At 38.9% G+C, this 27,433-nt stretch overlaps 1 protein-coding gene across 1 annotated transcript in view; it reads left to right on the top strand.

Annotated features, from left to right (window-relative positions):
* Positions 1-27,433, top strand: part of LOC129706758 (katanin-interacting protein) — a 58,800-nt gene that overhangs the window by 7,125 nt on the left and 24,242 nt on the right. The window contains exons 3-18 of the mRNA XM_055651221.1: positions 521-612; positions 3,086-3,234; positions 7,032-7,141; positions 8,007-8,135; positions 9,525-9,665; positions 10,590-10,680; positions 10,835-10,981; positions 11,811-11,954; positions 12,352-12,527; positions 14,116-14,216; positions 15,700-15,802; positions 16,208-16,432; positions 17,007-17,144; positions 19,455-20,535; positions 24,799-25,539; positions 27,194-27,399. Of these exons, the coding sequence (XP_055507196.1) occupies positions 521-612; positions 3,086-3,234; positions 7,032-7,141; positions 8,007-8,135; positions 9,525-9,665; positions 10,590-10,680; positions 10,835-10,981; positions 11,811-11,954; positions 12,352-12,527; positions 14,116-14,216; positions 15,700-15,802; positions 16,208-16,432; positions 17,007-17,144; positions 19,455-20,535; positions 24,799-25,539; positions 27,194-27,399 (3,774 nt within the window). The remainder of the gene's footprint in view (positions 1-520; positions 613-3,085; positions 3,235-7,031; positions 7,142-8,006; positions 8,136-9,524; positions 9,666-10,589; positions 10,681-10,834; positions 10,982-11,810; positions 11,955-12,351; positions 12,528-14,115; positions 14,217-15,699; positions 15,803-16,207; positions 16,433-17,006; positions 17,145-19,454; positions 20,536-24,798; positions 25,540-27,193; positions 27,400-27,433) is intronic.

Here is a 27,433-nt window from a genome sequence, read left to right as displayed (position 1 = left end):
CATTCCACATACCACCACCTTCTGTGTGCAAAGCTTTCCCTCTCATCTTAAATGTAGGTCTGCTAGTTATTAGACTCCCCTACCCTAGGGGAAAACAATAACTGTTGACAGTTCATATTATCTATGCCCCTCATGATTTTATATACCTCTAAGATCACCTCTCTGCACCCTACTATCCGAGCTTAGCTATATGGATCGAAAAGGTTTGAGGGAAATGGGCTAAACAGTCAAATGGAACTGGTTCTTGGATGCATGGACGCATTGGGCAGAAGGGTAAATGCTGCATGACTGGCTCTTAAGGTAAAGCTAGCTCAAGAGCCTAAGTGATCAACTCCTAATTTTGTATATCTGTACGTACACATTTATATTAACTCTGTTCCTTTCTTCGGAGATGTTGCCTGACTGGTAAAATATTTCCAGCATTCTTTAAGTAAATATGTCAAAGAACTTGAACCATTTTTTGAAGAATGGAAAAAATGTTGTGAATCTGTTGCACAATAAAGTTTTATTTATTATTTAGGTATTTTCTGAAAATCAACCTGACCAAAATACTTTAATGAACTTTGATGAAAAACATGATCAGCACCTGATACTACTTCAATACAGGAACAGGTAATATTCATGCTTTTTATCCTGATGTACATTCCGTGATGTACAAATGTTAAAGTTAATTTGCTAGGCTCTTGAAAAAGACTAGCCAAATTTTAGTGGTGGAGTTGGTAATATGTCTGTGTATCATAAGTACTGTTATTATTGAATTATATCTGCAGCATTTTCTGAAATAAATCTCTTCGCAATAGTCTTTTTCAGCTTATCGTACTGTTGACATTTGGCTATGTTGACTAGAAATGTGTCTTATTTAGAGATTCTCTTTGATTTATATAAACACATTTCCAAATTCTGCATGTATGAATAAATTATCTATTGTACTTGCATTGCAATATTTTAATTGTTTCGCATTATTGCAAAGTAAACATAGATGTTGGTGTAGAAACAAGGAATTGCAGCGGCTTATTTACGAAACAGGTCCTTTGGCCCAAATAGTCCACGCCGGCCAACATGCCCCATCTACATAGAGAAATTAATTGGCGAGGAGGGCAAAAATTAAAAAAGTTATGCTCGTTGGTTAATCATTAAATGTCTAATATATTTACATTTTAAAGATTATTGCCAGTATATAAGCATTGACTAAATTACCAAATTACTTTTTATTTCTATTGCATTTTTTTAACTGTTTTTCACATCTTATAAAGATGGTGCTGCAAAGCTGTGAGCAATAGTCATGTCACCTGTGGCTTTCACTTCTATTTCTACTTTGACCCTTGTTATTGAAATCAATTATTTTCTCCCCACTGTTAAAGTTGAGTGTTTTAGCTTGGATAATTACATAGGATTTACTGAACATCTGCAATCTGTTCAGTGTTGTTCGCATAGGGACTAGCTTTCCAGAGCTTGCTGAATTAAAACTTGTCAGTTTGTGTTGCAGGCCTGGGAACAGATTAGTTTAATCTTTTTCCTGTTTGTCCATTTCCATTGGGATACTTTTTTTAGCTGCTACCCATGGACCTATACGTTCTAGCCTGCCATGGAGTTCCTGAATATCCAGAAAGAAAGAGGATCATGCAGCTCAAATTTGCTGTTTAAATTCCATATGAGTTTCCTATCAGTAAGCAGAATATACACGTTCCCTCAAAAGCTAGTTGTAGGAGTCAATATGAATGTTGTGTTCTTGCCCTTCCCATTATTATTTTACAATGTTTATCCATTGGAACCTTCTGTAGAAACAAGCAATACTTTCCGTGAGATGCTCTGACTCTGTTAGTGTTTACATTGCCGTAAAATGATGACTGACTCTGTACTTAATTTTTCCATTGTTACTTTATATTGTTTTGTACCTATATCCAGGATCCACTGACGTTAGCCACATTAATTGCAGTGCTAAGATCAAAACAGCATTGCCCATTAATTGATGTCACACACTTTGACTCTTCCTAATCACACGTCGCATATGCCACTATTTCACTGTCTTTTTCAATGTGCTGCCACTTCAAATGTGCACACACACAGTTTGCAGCAACGTGGGAACTGATTGGCACTTGTGATGTAAAAGCTACCCAATTTTTCTTGCTGACTACTCCCATTGTAGTTGGCCGCATGTATTAGCCCATTTCTGCTCTCCCCCCTTCTCCTCCTGAACAGAACAAGGATGGAGATCCCTGGACTATGCATTCCACCTCCATCAGATCATCGTTTAAGTTCCACTAACTTCTAGATTTCAACACCAGACAGATTTTCTCCTGGTTGTATTTCTCCCTGGTTGTATTTCAAGGGGACTGTTTCACCCGTGACATCCCGTTCTCCTATTCCATCCCACTCAATTGACGCTGAGTGGCACTTTCCCAAGTAACTACAGGTGAGGCGCCACCTGTCCTTTCACCTCCTTCCTTCTTAACGAGCCCACACCGACCAGCGACCTCTGCACACTAGCACTATCCTACACACTATGGACAATTTCCAATTTTTACTGAAGCCAAATTAACCTACAAACCTGTACGTCTTTGGAGTGTGGGAGGAAACTGGAGCAGCCGGGAAAAACGCATGCGGTCACTGGGGGAAAGTACAAACTCCGTGCAGGCAGCACCCATAGTCAGGACGTGTTCTGAACACAAACATCTTGGACTTCCCTGTTGCCTGTCACTTTAATTCTATATCCCAATTCCATCCTGACCTATATGCCTGTGTGCTGCTAAATCGTTACAACAAAGCTAATGTTAATTTGGGAAGCAACTCCTCACCTCTGGACATGTTGGAGCTTTCTGGGCTCCAAGTCGAGTTTTATAATTTTAATTCACTCGTTTCTCTGCGTATCAGAACCACCTATTTCTCCAACATGTCTTTGACCTGTGACGTTTTATTTCTAGTGGTGCAAACAGGTAGGGTCATACCTTTGTCCTTACATTTCACAACATTTTACATTCCTTCATTTATGTATTATCATGCCGTAACAAAGTGTTTCCAGCAATTTTCATTTTAGTTTTGGATTTAAAGCATTTGCAATCCTTTTATGTTGTTATTTTATACTCAGATTATTGAAAAGGTTGAAGGCAAAAGATTCCAAACAGATCCAACTGGAGTGTTTGGAGCAAGGGTTTTCCATCTATATAAATGGTGCCAACTCTGAATTAAAGCGACAACCAAGATTAGAGGCAACTTCAAGAGCGGTATGGACTGCTGGTGAGTAATTACATTTAAGGAAGAAGCAAATAGGAATTTGGCTCAAAATCTTGTGCCATTTTCTGTTATTCATTGTGGCTTATTTTCCACAAACCTCTGTGCGCCTGACTCTGTATCTTATCCATTATTATCATCAGTTATCAGAAGGCTTTCGGTCAGAAGTTTACGTTTGCCAGTTGACCTCGACTTAGTTGAAGTTTGTGAAAAGGAGTGAGAAATATTTGTCTATGAATGTTTCCTAGAATCTGAAAGACAGGCACGAGCGTTTAAAGTAAATTCCATTGTCCTGGACTCTCAACCAGTAAAAAACAATGCGTTTTTCTTAATATAAAAACTTCAATCAATTTTCCCTTAACTCCGTTGAACACAATTATATTTTTATAATCTTGTGGTTCAGCCTCCAGCATCATCCCAACAACCTCCCTCTAAGGCCAATATATCCTTCTTTATATATTGTGTCAGCTCCTGCTTGCAGTACTCTAGTCTCGCAAAGGCTTTGTATAACTGTTGCATAATGACTTTCCTCGCGTATTCCAGATAACCTGCAAGAGCCAGCATTCAACCTGCTATGTATGTACCCTCAACGTTTTTTTATTTATCTCCATCGACCACAAATTTTCTTTGGATCCCCACTGCTTTTAGTCTTTTTAGGTCCAGAATTGATGACCTCACACTTTGTCACCAATTAAATCTATTTCCCATATGCTGTCTGATCTGCAGAGTTACTGCAGCAATTTGATTTTTTTCCCCATATCTACTCGCTTTTATCTTGCTCTGATCAACTTAAATGTTTTAGTTCCTCTATCTTTAACTATTGACAAGCGACGTGTGGCTAACTGGTCTGTAACTTGCTGCTTTTCTTAAACCTAAAGGAACAATTCTCAAATTGTGAAAACTTTCAGAAACTATAAAAGTTGAGAGACAGATTCTTATCAGATTCATGAAAGGTCATGCACTTGAAACTGTAACCTGAATCTTTCCAATGTTTTCTCTTTTATTTATGATTTCCAGCCTCTGTAATAGATTGTGATTATAAGTGATTATGTTGCACTTTGTTCTCACCTACTTCCTTTATATGTTATGTTGAAAAAAATCCTTATCCTGAGCATTGGTCGCACTTTTTCCCATTATTCTCTTCACTGTAGTTTGCTTCCACACATTGTTGCTGTTCTTTTTCCCTGAATCAATACTGGTTTCCTGGAGATGCCCTTAATAGCATTGTTGTCCTGTTCTGTAAATATCAACACTGAGTAATCATTCAGTACATCAGTCGTTTGCTTGTTTTACTTAAGACTACAGACTTTAGAGGCCCTTCAGCCCACCGGGTCTATGCCGACCAGCGATCAATTCCATACACTAGCACTATCCTACACACTAGGGGCAATTCACAATGTTTTCCAAAGCCAATGACCCTACAAACCTGTACATCTTTGGAGTGTGGGAGGAAACCAGAGCACTCGGAGAAACCAGGGAGAAAGTACAAACTCCATATAGACAGCAGTCGTAGTCAGGATCGAACCCAGGTCTCTGGCACCGTAAGGCAGCAACTCTACAACTGTGCTACTGTGCTGCCCCATATACATTTTCATTTCTAACATCACATCATCCATTTTTGTGCTAGGCCACGTTGCTCTTGATTGCTCACATTCTTTCTCAATGGGATTGCAAAAAAATATTTTGTGCCTTTTTGATATCTATCGCAATTTTTAAAACTTTCTTTATGGAACTTTTACTTTGTTCATTTTTTTTGTACCTGGCACATTCACTAGGATACTAGAACACTGAGTTACTCCAGCTTTTTGTGTCTATCTTCGGTTGCTTGGTCGTGATCTTTCAGGTTAGGGACAGCACGGTAACACAGTGGTAGAATTGCTGCCTCAGCGCCAGATAGCCGGGCTCGATCTGGATTACGGGTGCTGTCGGTACAGAGTTTGTACATTCTCCCCGTGACCTTTGTGGGTTTTCTCCGGGTGCTCCGGTTTTCTCCCACACTCCAAAGACATACAGGGTGTAGGTTAATTGGCTTCAGCAAAGATTGTAAATTGCCCCTAGTGTGTGTACGACAGTGCTAGTGTGCGGGATGATCGCTGGACGGCGCGGACTTGGTGGGCCGTAGGGCCTGTTTCCGCGCTGTGTCTTTAAAGTCTAAAGGTTCTGACACGGTAGGTTTGGGAAACCTCAAATATAGTTCCTCCCTGTGAGACAGGAGGGTTCAGATAGCCTGACACTGGGAACTTTGGACAGTGCTGGGATCCATCATTACCTGGTTGAGCTCTTAACAATAGCGGAGTCGAGGGGTATGGGGAGAAGGCAGGAACGGGGTACTGATTGTGGATGATCAGCCATGTTCACAGTGAATGGCGATGCTGGCTCGAAGGACTGAATGGCCTACTCCTGCACCTATTGTCTATTGTCTATTGATATGAAGTAGTTTCCTTTCAAATGCTCTATCTTTCAGTTTTATCTTTTTCGTTGTTGCTTCACTGATTCCTGGTAGCTACTTTGCTTAGGAAATAAAGTAAGTTGTTTTATCTACAGTCTTCTGATCTTTTTAGGGTAGGACACATTTATTTTGTCGAGGCTTTAGTCTGAAGGCAATTACAAAGGTCTTTTGTATTCAAGGAAGAAAGACTTGAATTTGAAAGTGGATTTCATAATCTTAAAATGCTTTATTGTAAGAGCTTGTTGAAAAGTAATCACTGTTGCAGTGCAAGAAACACGGTCAGTAATCAATCTGCACACAACAAACGTCCATAGAGACTAATGTATTAATGATCTAATAATTGGATTTTAATGATTGTGGGATAAATATTGATCCAGGCTTCAGGAATAATATGCTTGCTTTCAAGAAGGCGTGAAGGGATCTTTTTTACATCCATCTTAGAGAGCAGGTGGGAGCTCAAATTAAAGCTCATCTGAAAGATAGCAGAACACAAATCATGAAGAACATAAAATTGACCTTGCCAACCCAACTTGACTGTATGGTGTTTACACTCCATGCATTAGTCAATGGAAGTGTATCTGTTGTTTCAGCAGTCACTAGTGGATCCAGATATGAACAGGGAATCCAGTATGTTTTGGGGAAGAGGACGATGAATGTGCAATAATTGAGTAAAGAGAGCTTAACTGTAGGTAGCTGAAAGTTGTTACGGATAGGAGCAGGCTATATGACCTGCCCACCCACGATCTCAATTCTTCTTTGTTTATTCATTTCTTTGTGGGTGTCACCAGTTAGGCTGCCATTTAGATTAGATTGGATACTTTTACTGTCACATGTGACAAGTCACAGTGAGATGCTTTGTTTTGCATACATAGGCATACAAAGTGTCTGTAAAGGGTGCCGAAAAGGTTACAAAGTACCCCATATTTGGCCCCAGTGGTCTTTCCCATACCCCCTCCCCCCCCCCCCCTTTCGACACGGCCCTCTGGGCCCGATCTCCCATTGTACATGACGTCCGTCCCCCCACGCCGGGCCCTTTTGTTCCCAATGGCCCTCCACTCTGGGTCTCCCTTTGCCCTCGACGGCCCCGGGACTCAAACCCATCCCATGTGGCCAGTGCGAAAATGGTCATGAGCCATCTTCTTGAGTCCTTCTAGTCAGCTGTAAGGTCGGGAATTATATGATTCAAATGCACCTTGTGGTGAGGATGGGATGGGACCTAATATGTTAAAATGTAAATCTTTAAGAAGTTACCACCCACGAATTTCACTGGTTTTAAACGTTATCAGGTGAATCAATAAGCTGTGTTCACATTTAATTTATCCATTAAAATTTTTGTATTCAAAATTAATTTTAGATTCTGCTTCAAGATCACCGTTCAATACCGAAGAGCTACAAGAATTAGAATCTCTAAAACGTAGAACCCAAACTGCTCCAGACAAAGTTCAGCGAAAAGGCTGGGTGCAGGTACAGTCAATTGGAGTAAACCATTGTAGAATACACTAGTTATATAAAATGCAATTAGTGTGAACAATTGTCGGTGGTCAGTATGGACTCGATGTGCTGAAGTGCCTGTTTCCATTGCTGTGTCTCTAAAGTAAACTAAATATTCTTTGTTACAATCAGACAGGCCTTTATAAAAGTTCCCGCATATTAAAGTCTGTGTCATTTTTTGTTCTGAACATGAATGACAGCTGTGTGACCTCCCCCTCTCCAACCCACAGTCGAGGCAGTCTCTGAACTACACTACTGCAATACCAAGTGTAATATTAAGTGTTTTTAGAGAGTTAAATCTCTTGGGTATTTCTCAGTTTAATGACACTTTTGAGAGAGGTTGCCTCTGTGATTTCAGTATATTACAGATTTATTGTCTGATGTCTCATCTTGACTGACAGTAGAATCATTGACGGCTATTAAAAACGACATTCCCATTTGCAGAGTGTATGATCTGGATATAGTAACTATAACATAACTTCAAAGTTGGATTTTGTTAGCTTGGAATTCGCTTTAATCAACTTAATAATTTACTTTTTTACTACTATTTTCACTTTATGATTTAAAAATGTGAAAATTAATCGAAATATTTCTGTCATTATTCAGTTCTTGTTGTTATAGATTTCAGTGTGGACTTTTATCAACAAATGTATATGTTTCTATATAGAAAGTATTATATAAGCAAATATTTGAGCCCTGATAGAAATACAGTGTGGATTGAATCACATAAAATCAATCAAATTCTAAATTGTAAGCAGAAGAATAAATTGTGTGGTGTTCTAGTTTAATGTCAGAATATTTACCTGTTCTGATCTATATAACTGGCATTTTGTTACAGTCTTCGGTCCATATTAAAACAGAGAAAGGTCCACAGCTACACCTTGGTTCACCTGTGGATTACTCTAATGATTTTGAAGTTTATGAAAGTGTTAATATGGAGCCACAGGAAATGTGTAATTGCTCTCAGGTAACTCATGTTTTCTTTTTGTCAAAACAAAACGCACAACACAAGTTGTATCTTGCGAGCTTAAATGTTATGTTTGGCCAACAGGCGAATTTATTTTAATTCTTGCGATCTTTAATGTTTGTATGAGCTTCTCCCAATTTAAAACAACAGATTCCCATTTTAAAATGAATAATGTTAATTCTGGATTATAATATATAATGTTACCACAGTCTAGCCAATGCGAAAAATTTATTTTAATTCTTGCAAATGTTTCCTTCCATAAATCGATCACAGTTTAACTTACAAAAAACTTTAAGGATTATATGAAATTTCCAAAAATGTCTTGACAAATCAAATGTTTTTGATTTGTATCCTCACAAAATTACAAATTAGGCCATTCGGCCCATCAAGCTTCTTCAATCAATTCTAATACAACCCTATTCCCATTTTCCCCAAACCCCTGACTATTAATGTTCTATTCTGGCCTTATAATATTGACGGCCTCCACAGTTCTGTGGTAATTCACAGTGTAGACTAAATGCTTCTCATCCCTTCCTAAGAAAAATTCTGAGGCTATGATTGCTTTCAACATCCATTTGAATAGATACATATTTTCCCTTATTTCTTCTCTGGTGTGGCAAACCTTTGATTAAGTTTAAGTTTAGTCAATCTCATTTAAGATTGGCTAAATTCGTGAATCTCAAAAGTTGTTGCTAACGTTCAATTAATTTATCTGGTTGCAAGCTCTTCACAGAGGCACTGCAGGAGAATTACTTTTTTAGCAGGAAGAAATATCTTTATAATCTAAGAATGATATGTATCCCATACAAACCTGGATTTAGATAGCACTTTCAAAATAAAAGTATGTCCTTAGGCACAATAGACATGTAAAATACAAGTGCACACAAACCTGGTGGAAATTTTGACAAAAGTACTTGGTTAGAGGTTGAAGTTGAAATAGGATTTACAAGAATATGAAGTGGTTCAAGAATTTCAGAAATCTATTACATGGGGCTACAATAATTCCAGAGTGTTGAGCTGGGCAACAATAGATGCTGCTCGATAACGTGGAATGTGATTTTTAAATGTTTTATTAAAAATATTTGATTTGATTTGGTATGATTTAGTTTATTGTCACGTGTACCGAGGTCCAGTGAAAAGCTTTTGTTGCGTGCTAACCAGTCAGCGGAAAGGCTGTACATGATTGCAATCGAACCGTCCACAGTATACAAAGAACTGCAGATGCTGGTTTGCAACAAAAAAAAAACACCATGCTGGAGTGACTCAACAGGTCAGGCAGCTTCTTTGGAGGACATGGTTAGGTCACAGTTTGGGTCAGAACCAAATGTTTGCCTGTGCTTCAAGATGTAATTTTTCTCTGCAAATTTTCTTTTTCTAAATTCCTTGCAGAATCTTGCTAATAATTCTTCCAGACACAGAAGCAATTCTTGTACGTTATCAGAGTCTTCCTTCATAAAGCCATTAAGGACGTCTGAAACATGCTGTGATGCTGGCAATGAAAAAATACTGCTAAACATGCAAGATATTAAGGTGTGCATGACCGTTTTAATATATTATCATTATACAAATTGCGCATGTGGATCTGTGTTCCTATTTTATAATTATAAAATCTGTGCTATATAATACCTCATTTTACATTAGATCTCCAAAGGTTTGTAGGGTAATTTGGCTTGGTAAGATTGTAAATTGTCCGTAGTGTGTGTAGGATAGTGTTAGTGTGCGGGGAACGTTGGTCGGCATGGACCCGGTAGGTCTGTTTACGCGCCTAAACTAAACTAAATCCAGTGAAAATTATATGACCATGGAGTTTGGGAAATTCTGATTTTGTTGTCCATCCACATTTTAGTTGTTAATCAACTCTGTAACATTGGACTGAAGTCTTTTGTAAGCATGAAAGACACAATGATCGTCATCTTAACGGCTTACTTCAGGAGGGCGCAGCCAGAGCATACACCGCTCAACATTAGTGGCACTGCAGTGGAGAGAGTGGAGAGCATAAAGTTCCTCGGTGTGCAGATAACGGACAACCTCACCTGGTCCAGGAACACCACTGGGACCGTGAAACGGGATAGCGACTGCACTTCCTGAGTGGACTTTCTACAGGGGCACGGTGGAGTCTGTAACGTACGCATCAATACGTGTCGCACCTGCAACTGCTCGGACAGGAAGGCTCTGGGGTAGGCAGAGAGGATTATTGGCGCCTCCCTACCCTCGTTTTCCACGCGCCTAAAAAGCTAAAAACTAAATCCAGTCTCTTGATCAAAGAGATATCGATGACCATGGAGTTTGGGAAATTCTGATTTTGTTGTCCATCCACATTTTAGTTGTTAATCAACTCTGTAACATTGGACTGAAGTCTTTTGTAAGCGTGAAAGACACAAATGATCATCATCTTAACTGCTTACTTTCTCTTGTATTTGTTAGTTCTTTATTTATGATCACCTGTTGTATTAGCTATTGAGAAAAAGCCTGCAGCAGTCTGATGATCTCCAGCTCAATGAGGAGGAGAAAAGCAATGCCAATGAGAACTCCAATTCGCAGGATGGCCAAGGACAATGCGAAGAAGATCAAACTCCACCTGGAAAACGAGCGACAGGCAAGAGATATCGAGCTTAAAAGAACGGACCAGAGGCCCTAAACAGCTTCCTACCACTGGGATCTGTGAGGCTGCTAAACGGACAGTCACTCTGCACTCACAGATGACATTTTGGAGCAGATTGAAACTCCAGAGCCAACCGAGACTTTGAAAGATATGCAGCTTAATAAAGAATTTTTCCAGAAAAACCCCGAGGCAAAACTACGCCCTGGTGATCTGATTGTCCTTGATTTTGGTCCTAATACGAAAAGTAAGTTTATAAGATTTGATAAACCTATTGTTTTATTCTGCCATTACGAGAATTCTAAATGTACATGTATTGTTTTTATACACAGCATGATTGATAATAATGTTTTGGATTAATACCTTTGGCAATTTTTAAATACTGACGATATATGGAATGCAAAATAATGTGATGTGTTTTAGTAACAAGTGTGTGTATTTTAAACAACATGACTGAAATATAACTGTTTTGTGATATTTCTTGAAACACCACAAAAAAAACAACTGAGTTTTTAGGGAAGGACAAGGTGGTAAGATTCATTTTGCATCGTAGTTCTATAAAGTGTGACTAATAAAATGCAGTCATTGATAATGAACTTTGTAGAAGTTCAGTAGTTTAGTTAGCAACATGCCAAATCTCCAAATGGACATTTCTTGTACTTTCGAATATAATTTGTATAACACATGATATTATTGGATCTAACATAAATCAGTTACAGCATATATTATGGGATAGTTATCCTCAAAGGTGGTGTTCAAAATAATTTGGCAGTATCAGGGCAATTAGGATGAAGAGGAAAAAAAATGCAGAGTACTAACTGTGGATGGAAGTTCAGAAAGGGTGTTTAGTTTAGAGATACAGAACAGAACTAGGCCCTTCAGCCCACTGAATCTGTGCTGAACAATGATCCCCCTACTCTAGCACTATCCTCTACTATAGGGACAATTTACATTGTGTTTTCTTTCAGGTAAGAATTTTAGGCGAGAATAGAATTAATTAAACTCCTGATCTATCTAATAACAAGGTAAGATAAATCCGTAAATAACAAATTATTCATCAATGCATCTATCTACAGGCAAACGCAAAGAACAACTTCTAGCAGTGGCAAGAAAAGATGATGTCTCATCCTACATTCCTATGAAACCTCTTCTAGTGAAAAGTAAATCATTTGATCGTACTGCAACTCCTGCTTCTAACCGACAAGCAAACCTGATTTCAAGTAAGGTTCATTTTGATGTAGGGCGATACAAACAGAGCATTTTATCTTTAGAAGTGTCACCCTGCTGTCTTATAAGCGTGTATAACAGTATAAACTTAGAATATGGAATCATGTTGATTTTTTTTTTCGCAAAATAAATTGAAGGTGCATATATGCCACAGCATTTAGATTTCAAATTCATATTTTCCAATGTCTTCTAAATAACATGATTGATAAAATGTCAGACTAGGCTAAACACATTTACTCTACACATATTTATCAGAGCCCTCTTTGAAAACCTGGATCCTCCTGTTTCGAGACTTTACATTCCTTTGCATAACTCAATAATTACATTATTGATATTGGACCTTAAAAACATATTATTAGTTTATTTAATAATCAAGTGGGTTTTTTTCAGATCAAGAGTGCCATGAGAGGGTACTTTCTGCAGCAAGAAGGAATACATGCTATGTGAAGGATCCAGATGTATCTGCGTCAGTGGTTTTCCAGGCCATGCAGAAAGAAAACGAAGATGTGCTGAAATCCATGGAAAAGCAGAACACAGTAACAAAAGCACCATTGTGTTGGCAAACAGTATGTAATGACAAGAGAAATTAACCTTCAGCTATATGAAGCCACATTGGTTATAAGAAAACCACGAGCCGACACAGTGGCGCAGTAGTGGTTACCATACTTTACATAGAGTTACCATACTCCCTATATATTTATGACTGTGTGTCCACATTCTGCTCTAGCTGAATTTACAAGTTTGCAGAAAGGGAAAAGATTTAATAGGAATCCGAGGAGTTACTTTTTCACACAAAGAGTGATGGGTGTATGGAACAAGCTACCAGAGGAGGTAGTTGAGGCCGGGACTATCCCATCATGTAAGAAACAGTTGGACAGGTACATGGTTTGGAGGGATATGGACCAAGAGCAGGCAAGTGGGACTAGTGTAGCTGGGACATTGCTGGCTGGTGTGAGGAAGTTGGGTCTAAGGACCTGTTTCCACACTGTATCACTCTATGACTATGACTATTACCGTAGTGGGACAGATCTGGAACAATGACAAGACAGAGAACAGGAAGGAGAAAGAGAGCTTAGTAACCTCAATGTCCACAAGATAAAGGAGCTAGTTACTGACTTGGAAAATGAGGTGGTGTACATGGCCCAGTCAGCATTAATGGTGGAGATGGAGTTGTTCTAATGGTTCAAGTTCCTAGATGTAAATATCCTCAACAATTTGTCCTGGACCAATCTCAATGAAGCTCTGGCCAAGAAAGCACACCAACACCTCTACTTCCTTATAAAACTAAGGAGGTTTGGCATATCTCCAACAACTCTTACCAACTTCTAAAGATGCACTGCAAATAGCATCTTATTGGGATGCATCACTGCACGGCTTGGCAACAGCTCTGCCAAGAGATTGCTGAGTCGTGGACGTGGCCCTATTCACCGCACACTCCCCTCCCTCCCATCACCCCCCCCCCCCCCCCCCCCCCCCCCCCCCCCCCCCCCCCCCCCCCCCCCATCATTTAAAGCTGCCTCAGGAAAGCAGCCAACGTAATTGAGGACTATATACACCTTGGTTATTCCTCTCTTCTCCTGTTGGGCAGAGGACACAAAAACCTGAAAGGACAAGCCATCAGGATCAGCTGATTTCCTGCTGTTATGTGACCACTGAATGGTCCCCCTCCAGGCCAGGATGTTGTCCTGATCTCCCAACCTATTTCATTGCAGATCATGGCCTTTTTATTTTACCTGCACTTTCTCTGTAACTATAACATTATAGCACTAATAGTATATCCTGCACTCTGGTATTTTCTCTTTGCACTACTCTCTGGCTCGTTTGTACTCGTGTATGGTATGATATGACCGCAAACACGGTTTATCATTGTATCTTGGTATGCATGACCATAATAAACCTGTACTAAGAATGCTACAATAGAAGAACCAGTGAGGAGTTTTTGGAAAGATTTACACGGCTATATCTTTGGAAATAATGAGTTCGATTTTCTGGAGAAATAGCCCACGCTTGACAAATTAGCTTGCGCTTTGTCGAACAAAGATAATTAAAATGCATTTGAATGAAAATATGATAGAACTGTAACAAGATTATCTGAATGAATGATTCTTTTGTTCTGGAATTTCTTTTTAATTATTCAATTATTCCATTATTTAGCATTCACCAGACCCAGCCATGAATGGCAGATTACAGTGTTCTTCAGTAAAGCCTAATATGATCAATAGAGCTATTGAACGAATCAGCCTCCTGGAACCCAGGTAAGCATATTGGTTTTCCTAGGTATCTTTCTTTTGACCACAGTGCACAAACATTGTATTTCCCCTTCCTACTTGCATTGCTGCATTTTTAGCTGTCACATTTTTGCATTTTTTCTTGATTGATGAATTCATGTATGCACAACGTTGGTGGAAAAGTCCTGCGGAATGTCATCACGGGATTGCATAAGCTATATAATGAGTTTGTGCAAGTTTTTCAGAATGCTCCTTGGAAAATTATTTTCATCTTTTTACACGGTATCTGAAATGTCTAATGTCCAAAATATGGCCGCAACTGCGTTGTCATGAAGCTGTTTTACCTGAAGATCTTGCTCTCTTCCAAAAGTCCAAGTTATATGTTGATACATTTAGTAATGCCGCATCCCATTTCCCATTGTACTGCATGGTTAGCAGTATTTCTTTTACCTTTCCTCACTGTTCTTTCCCCAAAGCCTTGCGATTAAAAAAAAAAAAAAAAATCTTTATATCAAGTTTCCTTTAAAGAACATAAAATAGGCAGCTGAGCACCTCAAACTTGCTCTGCTATTTAATAAGATCCTGGCTAATCCAAATTCAACCTCAACTTCACATTCCCATCCACCCACAGTATCCTTGCAGCGCCTAGCTTATCGACTATCTACCTGCAATAATAATTAAAGATTCAGATTTTGCCACTGTTTTGAGAAAGAGAGTTCCAACTATTCATGACCTCTTACAATTGAAAATGCTTCATCTACATTTGAATGGTTGACACTGCGACTGAATTTTAAATGTTCTCACAATAGATAATGTCCTCGGGTCAAGACCCTTCAGGATCTTAAATTGTTCAATCAAGTTCCCATTCCTCTTTGAAATGTCAGCAGATTCAACTCTAGCCTATCCAACCTTTCATTCTAAAATATGCAGCCCAGATATCCTAGTATAACCTTCTCTGAAAGCATTATATTCCATAAATAAGGGGACCAACACTGGGCACAGATTACATTAATTTATTGTCATGTACTGCAGAGTACTATGATTCGGTTTCACCTTTTTTTCTCATCCCCCAGGATCCTTATCCATTTTTCCAGTAAGTTATTACTTAGAATTTGCTGACATTTTTAAAGCTAAATATTATGTACATTGGAGAGAAAGAAGTATATTGAAACAGTCATTGATTCCATTAAAAGTATTTATTTATGGACTTTATACATATAATATGAAATAAACGTGGACATCATAGTACACTCCATTAAATTTTGGTTTGTCATATTGCCAGGTATGACAGAAATCTAGGCGCACAATCTGCACACAATGACCCTTTGTTTCATAGACCAACAGTATAAGAGCCTTTTGCTGGTTTTTCTATCAACTATAATTTCTAACATACTTGCATTACCTGGTGCATCAAATCTTTCAGTTTTAAGGGTCATTTGAATATTGTTAAGCTTTTGAAGTTTCCAGTTGCACATAATTGTGTTCCTACCACTTGTGTATTTTTTTTTAGTCAACAGAAGAAGCTTAGAAAAACATTGGAGACAATAGAGGATCCTTTGAACGACAGATCAAGCAGGGATACTTTGTTAGACAGAAATGCACTCAATACTGAGGTGATTAAACTTTACTTTTTTCTTATTGAAGGATATGGGGAGAAGGCAGGAATGGGGTGCTGATTGGGGATGATCAGCCATGATCACATCGAAGGGCCGAATGGCCTACTCCTGCACCTATTGTCTAGTGTTATATTTCTCTGCAGTGACAGCCACTTAATTGCCAAATGGAGGTTTACCCGTTGAATAGCTGGAAATGGATTGTCAGAGAAATGCTGTTTAAGAAAATTTGCAAATAAATGCAGATATTGGAATAATTTAGTACTTCCTTGGGGTTTTTCGAATACCATATTTTACAATTAAAAAAGCTTTTGACTTTGCATATATTTCACTGATATAATATGGTTTGAAGCAATAACTTGCAATTTTCAGAAGGTTAAAAATTGCAATTTCTTTTTCTGATAGACACATCAAAGTGTTGGAGTATCTGACAGGTTACCAGCAAAGGATACAATTTATATCTCAATGGAAATTTTGTCCAACTGGGGTAATGACAACAAAGTGGGCTTAACCGAAGTGCAGTTTTTTGACCAAAAACAACAGAAGATTTTGGTTTCGCCTAATGATGTTGATATTAGAAATGCATATTATCCAGGAAATTTGCCTTCTTTAGTAAATGGAAAAACAAAGGTAAGCGACACGGATCTCTAAAATGGAGGCCATTTACCAGATTTTAGACTGTAAACAAATTTGTAAAATACTTTGTTTACCTCCAGCATCTAAATCAAGTGTTTTTGTTTTCTGCCTAATAAGTAATAGATTGTGTAACAACATTGGTAAATTGGATAATATGTTACATTTTTCCTTATAAAATGCTGTAACAATTTTTTCCTTCCCATTTTAAATTACCTATTAATAATCCAGAGAAAATATTTAACTAACATAGAACATAAATCAAGACCGCACAAGAATAGATCCTTCAGCTCATAATGTCCTTGCTAACATTACACTAAGTAAAACTGGGGGCGCAGCTGGTAAAGCCGCCTCACGGTGCCATAGATCTGGGTTTGATCTCGATCTCTGGTGCTTTCTGTGTGGAGTTTGCACATTATCCCAGAATGTGTGGATTTCCTCCGGGTGCTCTGGTTTCCTTTTTATACCTGTGTTTCTGCTTTAATTATTTTATTGCATTTTGTTTTGTTTTTTTTAACTTTGTATGTGAGAAAGTTTAAACATGGGTATTTCTCCTTTCCCTTCTTCACAGACCACAAAAGATTGTCACATGTGGACATGTTCTTTCCACCCACCGGTTCAATTGTACTTTGTTCTACGTGATCTAAGCAAATCAGTTGACTTTGGTATTTCTAAGATCAAGATTTGGAATTATAACAGAAGCCTCAATGTAAGTTCCTTCTACATTTGTTGCAATTTAGAAAGTAGAAATTCATTTGCCAATTTAAAAGATATTTAAAATAAAGAAATAAAATGCTGGAGGCAGCATCCCTGGAGAACATGGATAGGTGATGTTTTGGGTCGGGACCCTTCTTCAGACTGATTGCAGGGGATGGAGAAAGGATAAGGCAAGGCAAATCATTGATGAACATAGGCGAGGTGGATTTTTGACTTGCAGATAGTTGGACAAAGGCCAGAGTTGAACACACACAAGGTGTGAGACAAATGGATTCAGCCTGAAGACAGGGGCCAATCCAGAACGTCACCCATCCACATTCTCCAGGGATGCTGCGTGACTCGTTAAGTTACTCCAGCATTTTGTCTTTCCTTGGTAAACCAGCATCTGCAGTTCCTTGTTTCTAAAATAAATGAAAGCCTTAATTTGTACTTCTCAATATGTTGGGTTTATTTGCTATAAATAGGTGGGAGCGATGTAAATCTACAGAGGTTCAGTCTGCTGGCAGGTTACATAAGCAAATAATGTAGAACAGCAGAAGATTAACATAAAGGATTAGAGTTAAGCTTTATCCTGATCTTAGTTCTGAACAACCAATATTTGTTATTTGTACTGCAGATAGTAATATGTGCAGCATAACATGTAAGTATCTATCAAGAATGTTATTGTCTCTTTATACCATGCTAAGGTTGAATTATCTTCAGTTACCTTTGAGAATTGTTTGTATATTAGATTGGAATGTGCTCTAAGTGCGACAGATGACTAATGCTGTGTCCGGTTTTGTATGTAATAGCATATTTAAGTTTATATTTATAATGCTGTTTACTAAAGGATATTGAACATTTCTCAGTACTTTTAACCTACTTATTCTCTGCAGCTTCAATAAATTTAAGACTGAAATTTTATGAAGTAGAAACAAATGGATTTAGTTTTTACCTTTACTTATGTGCTATGGTTCGTTGTAGCTAAGTGATGAAATGCATAAATAAAGAAACATTAAATCCCCAAATTAACGTATTTCACAGTTCACACATCGGAACAATTATTGCGGTCCGTATACTCATGATATGATACAGAGAGATCACAAGCAAATAGTAATTGCCTTGTTGCTCTACCAGGCATTTGTATGCTAGCTTGCATAAACTGGAAACAACAGACCAATGGTATATATAATATAGAGAATTCCTGATTTTCATCAGAGTTGGGCAGATTTGAGCAGGTTATGGGAGTGAGAGTAAGTCAGCAGAACTATCTTCATTTTTTTAATTCCTAGGCACAGTAATACGATTGCTTAATTATGATAGTGATTGATTTTCTCTTGAATTTGCAAAAATCTTTAGAGAATAGAAAAAACTTCATTTGATGAGATTGTTCAGTGTGACCATTACATTTTGTGGTCATTGCTGTGATGAACATGGCTTGTGAATTATTGGAATTAATTAAAATTATGGAAGATAACAACAAATGCATAGGAGTAAATTTGCCAGTAATTAAGAGTGAGGAATGACGCACTGTAGATACAAGTTGGAAGGCGAGGTATAAATCTGGAATTTGGGATCAATTTCCAGTGGTTGTGCTACAGAAAAAAACTTCAATATTCAAGAGTCTTTTTATTGAGGGGGTAGGTGAATGCAAATAGGCCTGCTTGCATGCATAAACAAGAAACACCAACATGCCCTGGATGAGTTCTAACATGTCCAGATGAGTTATAACGTCTATACGGGGAAATCTCTTTGCATTCCTAGAAAATGTCCGTATCATGATTTTCTGTAAGGTGAGGCCGCATCATCTGGAAAACGTTTGTTGGAAAAATCTGCTTTGTTGTCACCTTATCCTAGCTAACAATTATCTATTCTTCATGTTTCTTGATCCCCATCTCTTTTGATGTCTTGTTTTCACACCGTCCCCTTCCCCATCTCTGACTCCTCCTCCCCTGACTCTCAGTCTGAAGAATGTCTCAACACGAAACATCACCCATTCCTTCTATCCAAAGATGCTGCCTGGCCCACTGGGTTACTCCAGCATTTTATCCATCTTTCTTGAAAAATTATAAATTTTGTGTTGATTTGTTTACATTATTTTCACACAAATTCAGTGAGAGAAATTTTTACTTGGTGTTTCAAAATTTTTGTTGCTGATTTGTGAATTCTCTACGGCCTAATTTCCAATACCCGAATAGCTGGAAAACAATGCTTGCCTTTATAATTTGAACCTGTTGCATTAGAATTCACGGTATATTTTTTAAAAAATGTAACAAATTTTCAACCTTACAAAAATTGTATTGTCTTTGATTTCTTTATTTAGGATCTTGATATTGGGGCAAAAAGTGTGAGGATTTATCTGGATGGTAATCTAGCACATGAAGAGGAGCTAGAAAAAGGTTGTGGAAACCAGGTCTTTGACTACAGTACGACCATTGATTTGAGGTCCAGCGAAAAAGGATTTTACATGTCCAATGGGAGCGATATGGAAGAAGAAACTAAAGAAACTAATAGTGCGGAAAGAGAACAGTATGTTACGTCTCTAGAACAAGTGAATTCCTCATTCTTTTTAAATTCAACATCGAGTAAAATGAGAAATACACTTAATGCTTCCAGTGGGAGTGACACAGAAGAGCAAACTAAAGAGGTTGGGAGTTCAAAAATAAACTCTGACATACAGTTGCCGAAGCCGTCACATTGCTCATTCATTTTAAATTCAAGCTCAGACAGTGAGAAAAATATGTTAAATTATTCAACAGGCTCACCAAAGCATAAGATTTCTGCCTTGGATGAAGCCATGATGTCAACAGCTCCTATTTCACTTGAGGAGTCACTCTTAAGGATAAATATTTCAGAAGCTACTAAGGAGATTGAAGAGGATCATTTTGTTGAGATCCTGGACCCAGAAGAACTGTGTGAAAAGCTAACTGGAAAGACAAATTCAGAAATGTCATCTGTTTCAAAACTGCCACTGTGGTTAAAATCACCAGCCAAAGAAACGTCCCAGCAAAGTAAATGGAAGAAGCCTCTGTGGCTGAGTGATGAAGTGCCTGTGGATTTAAGAATTAGCCATTCAAGCAAAACCAATGAAATCAGTAGTAGTTGGCCTGATCTATTTGATCTTGTTCACAGTCATAAAGATGCCGATGGTACAACTCATAAGATGTTAAATTGCAAAAGAAAAGAATTAGCTGGCTCTCAAGGGAGGGACAAATTACACACTGATGTAAGTGCTTTGGACTTTCTGGACAACCTTGAAGAAAAGGACTCTTACATTCCCTCTTCACCGGAGGAAGAGGGTCTAAGAAATGACCACACCATCAGTGGAAGGAGAAGCTCTTTGAAAAGGCCAAGAAATACAGAAATGCTTAATATAAATGACACTGAGGATCTGCCTCTAACAGGTACAGTGAATTTATCTAACATTTTTGCCCGGACAGAAGGTGGCCTGAATGCCAGGACTTGAGGAGTGGAGCTATTGGGGGAGGTTGGGCAGGGTAGGCCTTTTATTCGTTGGAGCTTAGGAAGCTGAAGGTTGATCTCAGAGAGGTGTATAAAATCATGAGGGGAATAGATAGTATGGATGACGTAACCTTTTTCCCAGGGCAGATGAATCAAGGACTAGAGATCATAGGCTTAAGGTGAGAGGTACCCGAGGGGCAACATATTCCACACAGAGGGTGGTATGGCCTGTTTCCATGCTGTATTAATCTAAAATAACATTTAGAGCAATTTGGGTTCCTTTTTAATTTATTGACAGGATGTAATTGCTTCTATTGTTTGATCACTGTTCCATATGTCTAAAGTGTTTCTTATGAGAAGTATGTTCACCTTCTTCCGTTGCCTGTGGCTATCTTGATCTCACCTCTTCAGCTGTGATTTATTGCTGTGCAATTATTCCGAATTATGAATTGATTGTCTACAAGCAAGATATGCTGTAATAATGATGTGATACATAAACCTCAACACATACGTGGCATAGCAAGCAAGATTTAAACAAAAGACGTGCATTTTTCTGCACCTTTCGTAGCCACGGGATATCCCAATGCATTTTACAATCGTGAACTGTTATGTAATTCAGAAATTACGGTGGGTAATTGAAGAAGTGCCAAGTCCAAACCTGAGGAATTCTTATGAGCCTCACGAGTTTCAAAAAAGCATCTTCTTTAAATAATGCAGCCTCTGGAGAATTTTCCCATTAAGCCTATTTTTCTGGAGATTCTACTCTCCTCCTTGGTCAGAATTAGATTTAAGTTTAGATTTAGGATGATTGTTGTTTAGTTTAAAGATACAGCGTGGAAACAGGACTTTCGGCCTGCCGAGTCCATGCCAACCAGCGATCCCCGCACACTAACACTGTCCGACGCACACTAGAGGCAATTTACAGTTTTACCACGCCAATGAGCCTACAAACCTGTACGTCTTTGGAGTGTGGGAGGAAACCGATGCATCCTGGAAAAAAACCCACAAAGGTCATGGGGAGAATGTCCAGACCCATAGTCAAGATCGAAGCTGGGTCTCTTATGCTGAAAGGCAGCAACTCTACCGCTGCTCCACCATGCTGTCCTGTCACGTGTACTGTCCCAGTGAAAAGATCTGGTTTGTGATTAAGTTTATAATGTAGGAGGAGGAACAGAAATACCTGGACATTGAGGTCCCAAAACCTTTGAAGTTGCTACATATTGATAAAGATGTTATTTATTTATGAAATAATACATATGATTTTGTGATATATAATTAGATTACATAAGCAAGAGGTTTTGAAAAAAACCTTTATCTGGTTCGGCCTCAAGGTTTGGGAGAGGATCCATTGGTATTGATGAGGAACTTGAGTCATGGAGAAACTTATGGGCATGTCCCACTTAGGCGCTTTTTAGGTGACTGCTGGTGAACACGACAATGGAATTCACCGAAGTCAACACCGGCGACAACCTACAACATCCTGGCGACAACTTACGTTAACCTGGCGACAACCTACAACAGCACCTACGTCAAGCTACGCTCATTGGCGTCAAACCCACGGTCGCCACTGTCGGCAAATTTTTTTTCAACATGTTGAAAATCCAGCAGATACCAGAAATACGTTACGGCTCTTTGGGCGAATGAGGAAACTACTCACGACCATACAGGTGACACCCCGACGACCATGTGGCGACAGCCAAATCGCCTAATAAATCGCCTAAGTGGGACAGGCTCATTAAGGAGCTCTTTGCAAGACTGAATATATATTTTTCGCAGTGTTCTTAGTAACCAGTGATGCGGTTTACGATAATTAGCAAAAGGGGAAAGATGGGGTTTTTTGAAGCAGCGTAATATAATTTGGAGTGGATTGCCCAAAATGATGTATGAAACAGGTCAATGATAATTGAAAATGTAATTAATAGAAAGATATGTAGGGCTATGATGAAAGAGCAGGATATGGGTCTAATTGAATAGTTTATTCACATATACGTCGAGGATGATTAAACTGCTGTATTGTGTGATTCTATAATAATGCTTCTGGATTTTCCATACATTTCTCAGTACGTAGTTGCATTCACTTTTTTAAAATTGCGTATTATTAGTCGATGAGCCAAAACATTGAATAACTATATAACGTGTTGAAAATGAAATTAACCTCAGTTTTTTGTAATTTGCCTCATCGGTTTATACATGTTCAGTGGATTCAGTTTGTTGAAAAGTCAAATATCTGAATTTCCTAATGTATGCTTCAAATTGCAGGGAAGGTTGTCACCTAGTATGAATCAGTGACACAAAGGCACCTTTATTCCTTAAGGTCTTGTAAATTGAAGTTATTTAGCAATTGGCAGAAATTATAGGTTGTGGGTGGACCTTGGAATTTTGCCACTCCATGGTATAGAGCAGAGGGTTCATGTTTTAGAAGCTGCAGCATGCAAGTGCTATGAATTTAAGTGATATTTGCACCGTTTAACAGGTTGCTGAGTAGAGTGGGTGGTAAAAGTTAATCCTTTCAGTTGGTCTGACCTTCAGCCTTCAAGGATTGCAGTATTGAGAAGAATTATATAGAGGTATAAATGCGCATAAATAGGCTGTTCAGTCCAAATGATGCTCTCCATCATCGGACCTGATTTAAAATCCTCCTATTCTTTCTTGCTCATGTAGTTTAGGAAAAAATATGAAGAACAAAATACCCTATACCCCGTAACTCTACTCTCACTCCACATCCCCCCTCACTCGTGACAAGGGCAGAGTCCCCCTTGTCATCACCTTCCACCCTACCAGCTGTCACATACAACAAATAATCCTCCAACATTTTTTCCACCTCCAACTGGATCCCACCACTGGCCACATCTTCCCATCTCCTCCCCTTTCGGCTTTCCGCAGATACCGCTCCCTCCGTAACTACCTGGTCAATTTGTCCCTTCCCACCCAAAGCACCCCCTCTCATGGCACTTTCCCTTGCCACCCTCAGGAAATGCTAGACTTGTCGCTTGATCTCCCCCCTTGACTCCATTCAAGGACCCAAGCAGTCGTTCCAGGTGCGACAGTGGTTCACCTGCACCTCCTCCAACCTCATCTATTGCATCCGCTGCTCTAAGTGTCAGCTGCTCTACATCGGTGAGACCAAGCGTAGGTTTGGCGATCGCTTCACCGACCACCTCTGCTCAGTTTGCAATAACCAACCTGAACTCTCGGTGGCTCAGCACTTGAATGCCCCCTCCCATTCCGAATCCGACCTTTCTGTCCTGGGCCTCCTCCGTGACCGTATATTGGAGGAGCAGCACCTCATATTTCGCTTGGGTAGTTTACACCCCAGCGGTATGAACATTGACTTCTCCAATTTCAGGTAATCCCTGCTTTTTCCTTCTTTCCCCTCCCCATCCCAAGCTCTTCCTCAGCCCATTGGCTCCGCCTCTTCCTTTCTTCTTCCCGCCCCCCCACCCTCACATCAGTCTGAAAAAACGTCGCCTATTTCCTTCGCTCCATAGATGCTGCCACACCGTTGAGTTTCTCCAGCATTTTTGTCTACCTTAGTATATTATTGAAATTTGTTACATGAGGTTTGTTTTAAAAAAATGTTTGGCCTCAAAACCTTTGCTTCTACAATTCTCATTTGTGTTCTATATTGTTCCTTATGAAATTGTAGGCCACTCAGACCATTGAGTTTATCTTGGCTCCCGGAGCAATCCCAATAAATGTTATTCTTCCCCATTTATCTCCCGAAAACTACTTTTCTCACACAAATTTTTTAACTTCAGGTAAATTGCTGTTTCGTTATTTCCCATTATATAATACATATTATTTTTATACATGTTTTATAATGCTTATGTCCCTTTCTCGCATTGTTTCTATGAAATGTTCCCCTAATGATTGATATTTTTGTTCCCTATCAACCTTCATGTAGTTTTTTGTTTTATATTTAACTTCTTGCCCTGTTCTAGTTTGAAAACTGACGTGCCTTTACTCATCCCTTGGTTCTGTGGAAGGGTCCACAGATGCTGCTTGACTGCCTGAATTCTTCGTATGACTTTTGGTTTTAGTTTAAGACTTCAACTTTAATTTGTTTTTTGACTTATTTTCCATTCGTGTGTGCAGAATTATGTTTATCCTTTGAGGCTGTTTTGATTTTGGTCACAAAATTGCAGAGTAGATCCACAAGGCATTGCAATGCATGCCTTAACATATGTCCTGTGGATTTTTTTCAGATTTCCAGAAGCCCTCTAACTCTGTAGGGTCCACAAGAGCCAAGTGGCGAAATGATCAGGATGACACCCTCATGGAATCGTGGAATTCTTTATTAAAGTTCAACAAGTCACAACGGGGTCGCCTAGCCAACTTGGATTATGAGGGAGACATATTCGATGAATTCCTGCAGGAACAGAGGATTGGAAGAGAATCAAGACTTAAATCCTTGCATCAGGAATCGGTACAAGAAACCAAAGAGGAGAAAGAAGAGCACGTGACTGATCCTGAAAGAGATGACGATGGAAGTGATTTTGAAATTCCAGTTTTACCATTTGGCTGTCATTTGATAATTAACATCATATCAACTTGGGGCGATCGCCATTATGTTGGACTTAACGGGATTGAAATATTCAGCTCATCTGGAGAGCCCGTCAAAATAGCACACATAAAAGCAAATCCAGCAGACATTAACATTTTGCCTGCCTATGGAAAAGATCCCCGGGTAGTTTCAAATTTGATTGATGGTGTAAACAGGACACAAGATGATATGCATCTCTGGCTGGCACCTTTCACTCCAGAAAGTCCACATTTTATTTATATTGACTTTGTGAATTCCTATCATGTAGCTATGATTCGAATCTGGAATTACAACAAATCAAGAATACATTCTTTCCGTGGTATTAAAGATGTAGAAATCTCGTTAAACGGAAAGTTCATCTTCAAAGGAGAAATAGCCAAGGCTTCAGGAACACTAGGTGGAGGTAAAGCATATTCAGTTGTTTATGTTACTGAGTTTAAATGGGGTTAATATTCCCAGATGAAAGTAATATTCCCTACTTTCTGTGCTTCCTATGCAATTAGTAATAAACAACATTTTAATCTAGGCTTTAGAGATACAGCTCAGAAACAGGCTCTTCGGCCCACCGAGTCTGTGCCAACCAGCTATCACCCCATACACATACACATTAGGGACAATTTACAATTTTACCAAAGCCAATTAACCTATAAACCTGTACATCTTTGTAGTGGGAATGTCCAAACTCCGTACAGACCGCACCCATAGTCAGGATTAAACCTGAGTCTCTGCCACTGTACGGCAGCAGCTCTACCGCTGCACCACCGTGTCACCCTTTTCAAGATTTAAGTTTATTATTGTCACGTGTACCGAGGTACAGTGAAGAGCTTTGTTGACTGGTGTCGGAAGGTTGTGGGAGTGAATCACACACCTGAGACTTGAGCACATGCTGTACTCTCACAAAACTAAATGACTATTTCTCAGCCACCAACTAAACTGACCATTTATTTTAAGCACTTTGGCTACTATATTTCTGCATGTCAACAATAATGTGCCTCAGAGCACCGGATGGCCATCAAAAGTTCTCTTTAACAAATATATAATAAAGCTAAGATAGACACAAAAAGCTGGAGTAACTGGAGTCTTGACCTGAAACGTCACCCATTCCTTCTCTCCAGAGATGCTGCCTGTCCTGCTGAGGTACTCCAGCTTTTTGTGTCCATCTTCAGTTTAAACCAGCATCTGCTGTTCCTTCTTACATATAATAAAGCTACATTGAATTAACATCAGATTAGGTAACCAATACATTAATTGCATGTGTATATTACCTCTCAAACTACACACAGAAAATGTTCTCAGTTCATGAACAGTCAGTAAAAACTCTTGTCAGCGAATTACCTCATGTAGATTTTAGAGACATTCAGCATCCTTTCTTGTGTTAATAAGAGAGGGGAAATGTAACTCTTTATATAAAGAGTCTTATATCTGCAGTCTTGTGTCCGCATTTCTCATTTTGTTATTCTTCCGAACCATCACGAACTGTTCGTGATGTTTTGGAAGAATAAGATAATGAGAAATGGGGATACAAGACTGCAGATGCTAGAATTTTCAGTAAAAAGCATACTGCTAGAAGAACTCAACAGGTCAGGCAGCATCTATAAAGGGTAGTGTACAGACAACATTATGGGTCAGGAACCTACTGTAGGTACATGTTTAGTTTAGTTTATTGTCACAGGTACTGAGATAATTTTTCTTTTCAAAAAATTGAGAAATATATCTTCTAGTTCCCATTTCTAATATTTATATTTAGAACATTTAAAAATCAGCCAAGATTCCTTTTTTGCTTAGTAAAACTGCTGATGCTTCTATAAAACGACACGGTGCTGGAGCAACTCAATGGGTCAAGCAACTTCTCTGGAGAAGAAGGTTAGGTGATGTTTCCGGTCAGGACCTTCTTCAGTCTGATTGAAAGGTCCCAACCCAAAATATCACTCTCCAGAGATGTTGTCTGACGTGCTGAGTTACTCCAGAACTAGTGTCCTATTTTTTATTTTATAATTTGTTGTGGCTCTAGATTTATTGTTTCTGCACTTATTTATTTGTGTTCTTCACTTTTTCAGCTTTGGAACAGTTTGGTGATACTATACTGTTCACTACAGACGATGACATTCTCGATGCAATGTCCCAGTACGATGAAACCTTTGTAGCTGATGTTGATTATACTCTGCCACTTACCTGTGAAGAAGAGCTCAACAGACCCGGCACTGCAGATGATGGAGATGAGAGGCCATTCACGCAAGCTGGCTTTAGTATAGAAGATAAACAGGTAACATATATCCAGTGATAGACACAAAATGGTG

Source organism: Leucoraja erinacea, chromosome 20, assembly GCF_028641065.1.
Source record: "Leucoraja erinacea ecotype New England chromosome 20, Leri_hhj_1, whole genome shotgun sequence".
NCBI lineage: Eukaryota > Metazoa > Chordata > Chondrichthyes > Rajiformes > Rajidae > Leucoraja > Leucoraja erinaceus.
Note: the sequence above shows the minus strand (reverse complement) of the source record. Positions and strands in the feature narration are given on the sequence as shown.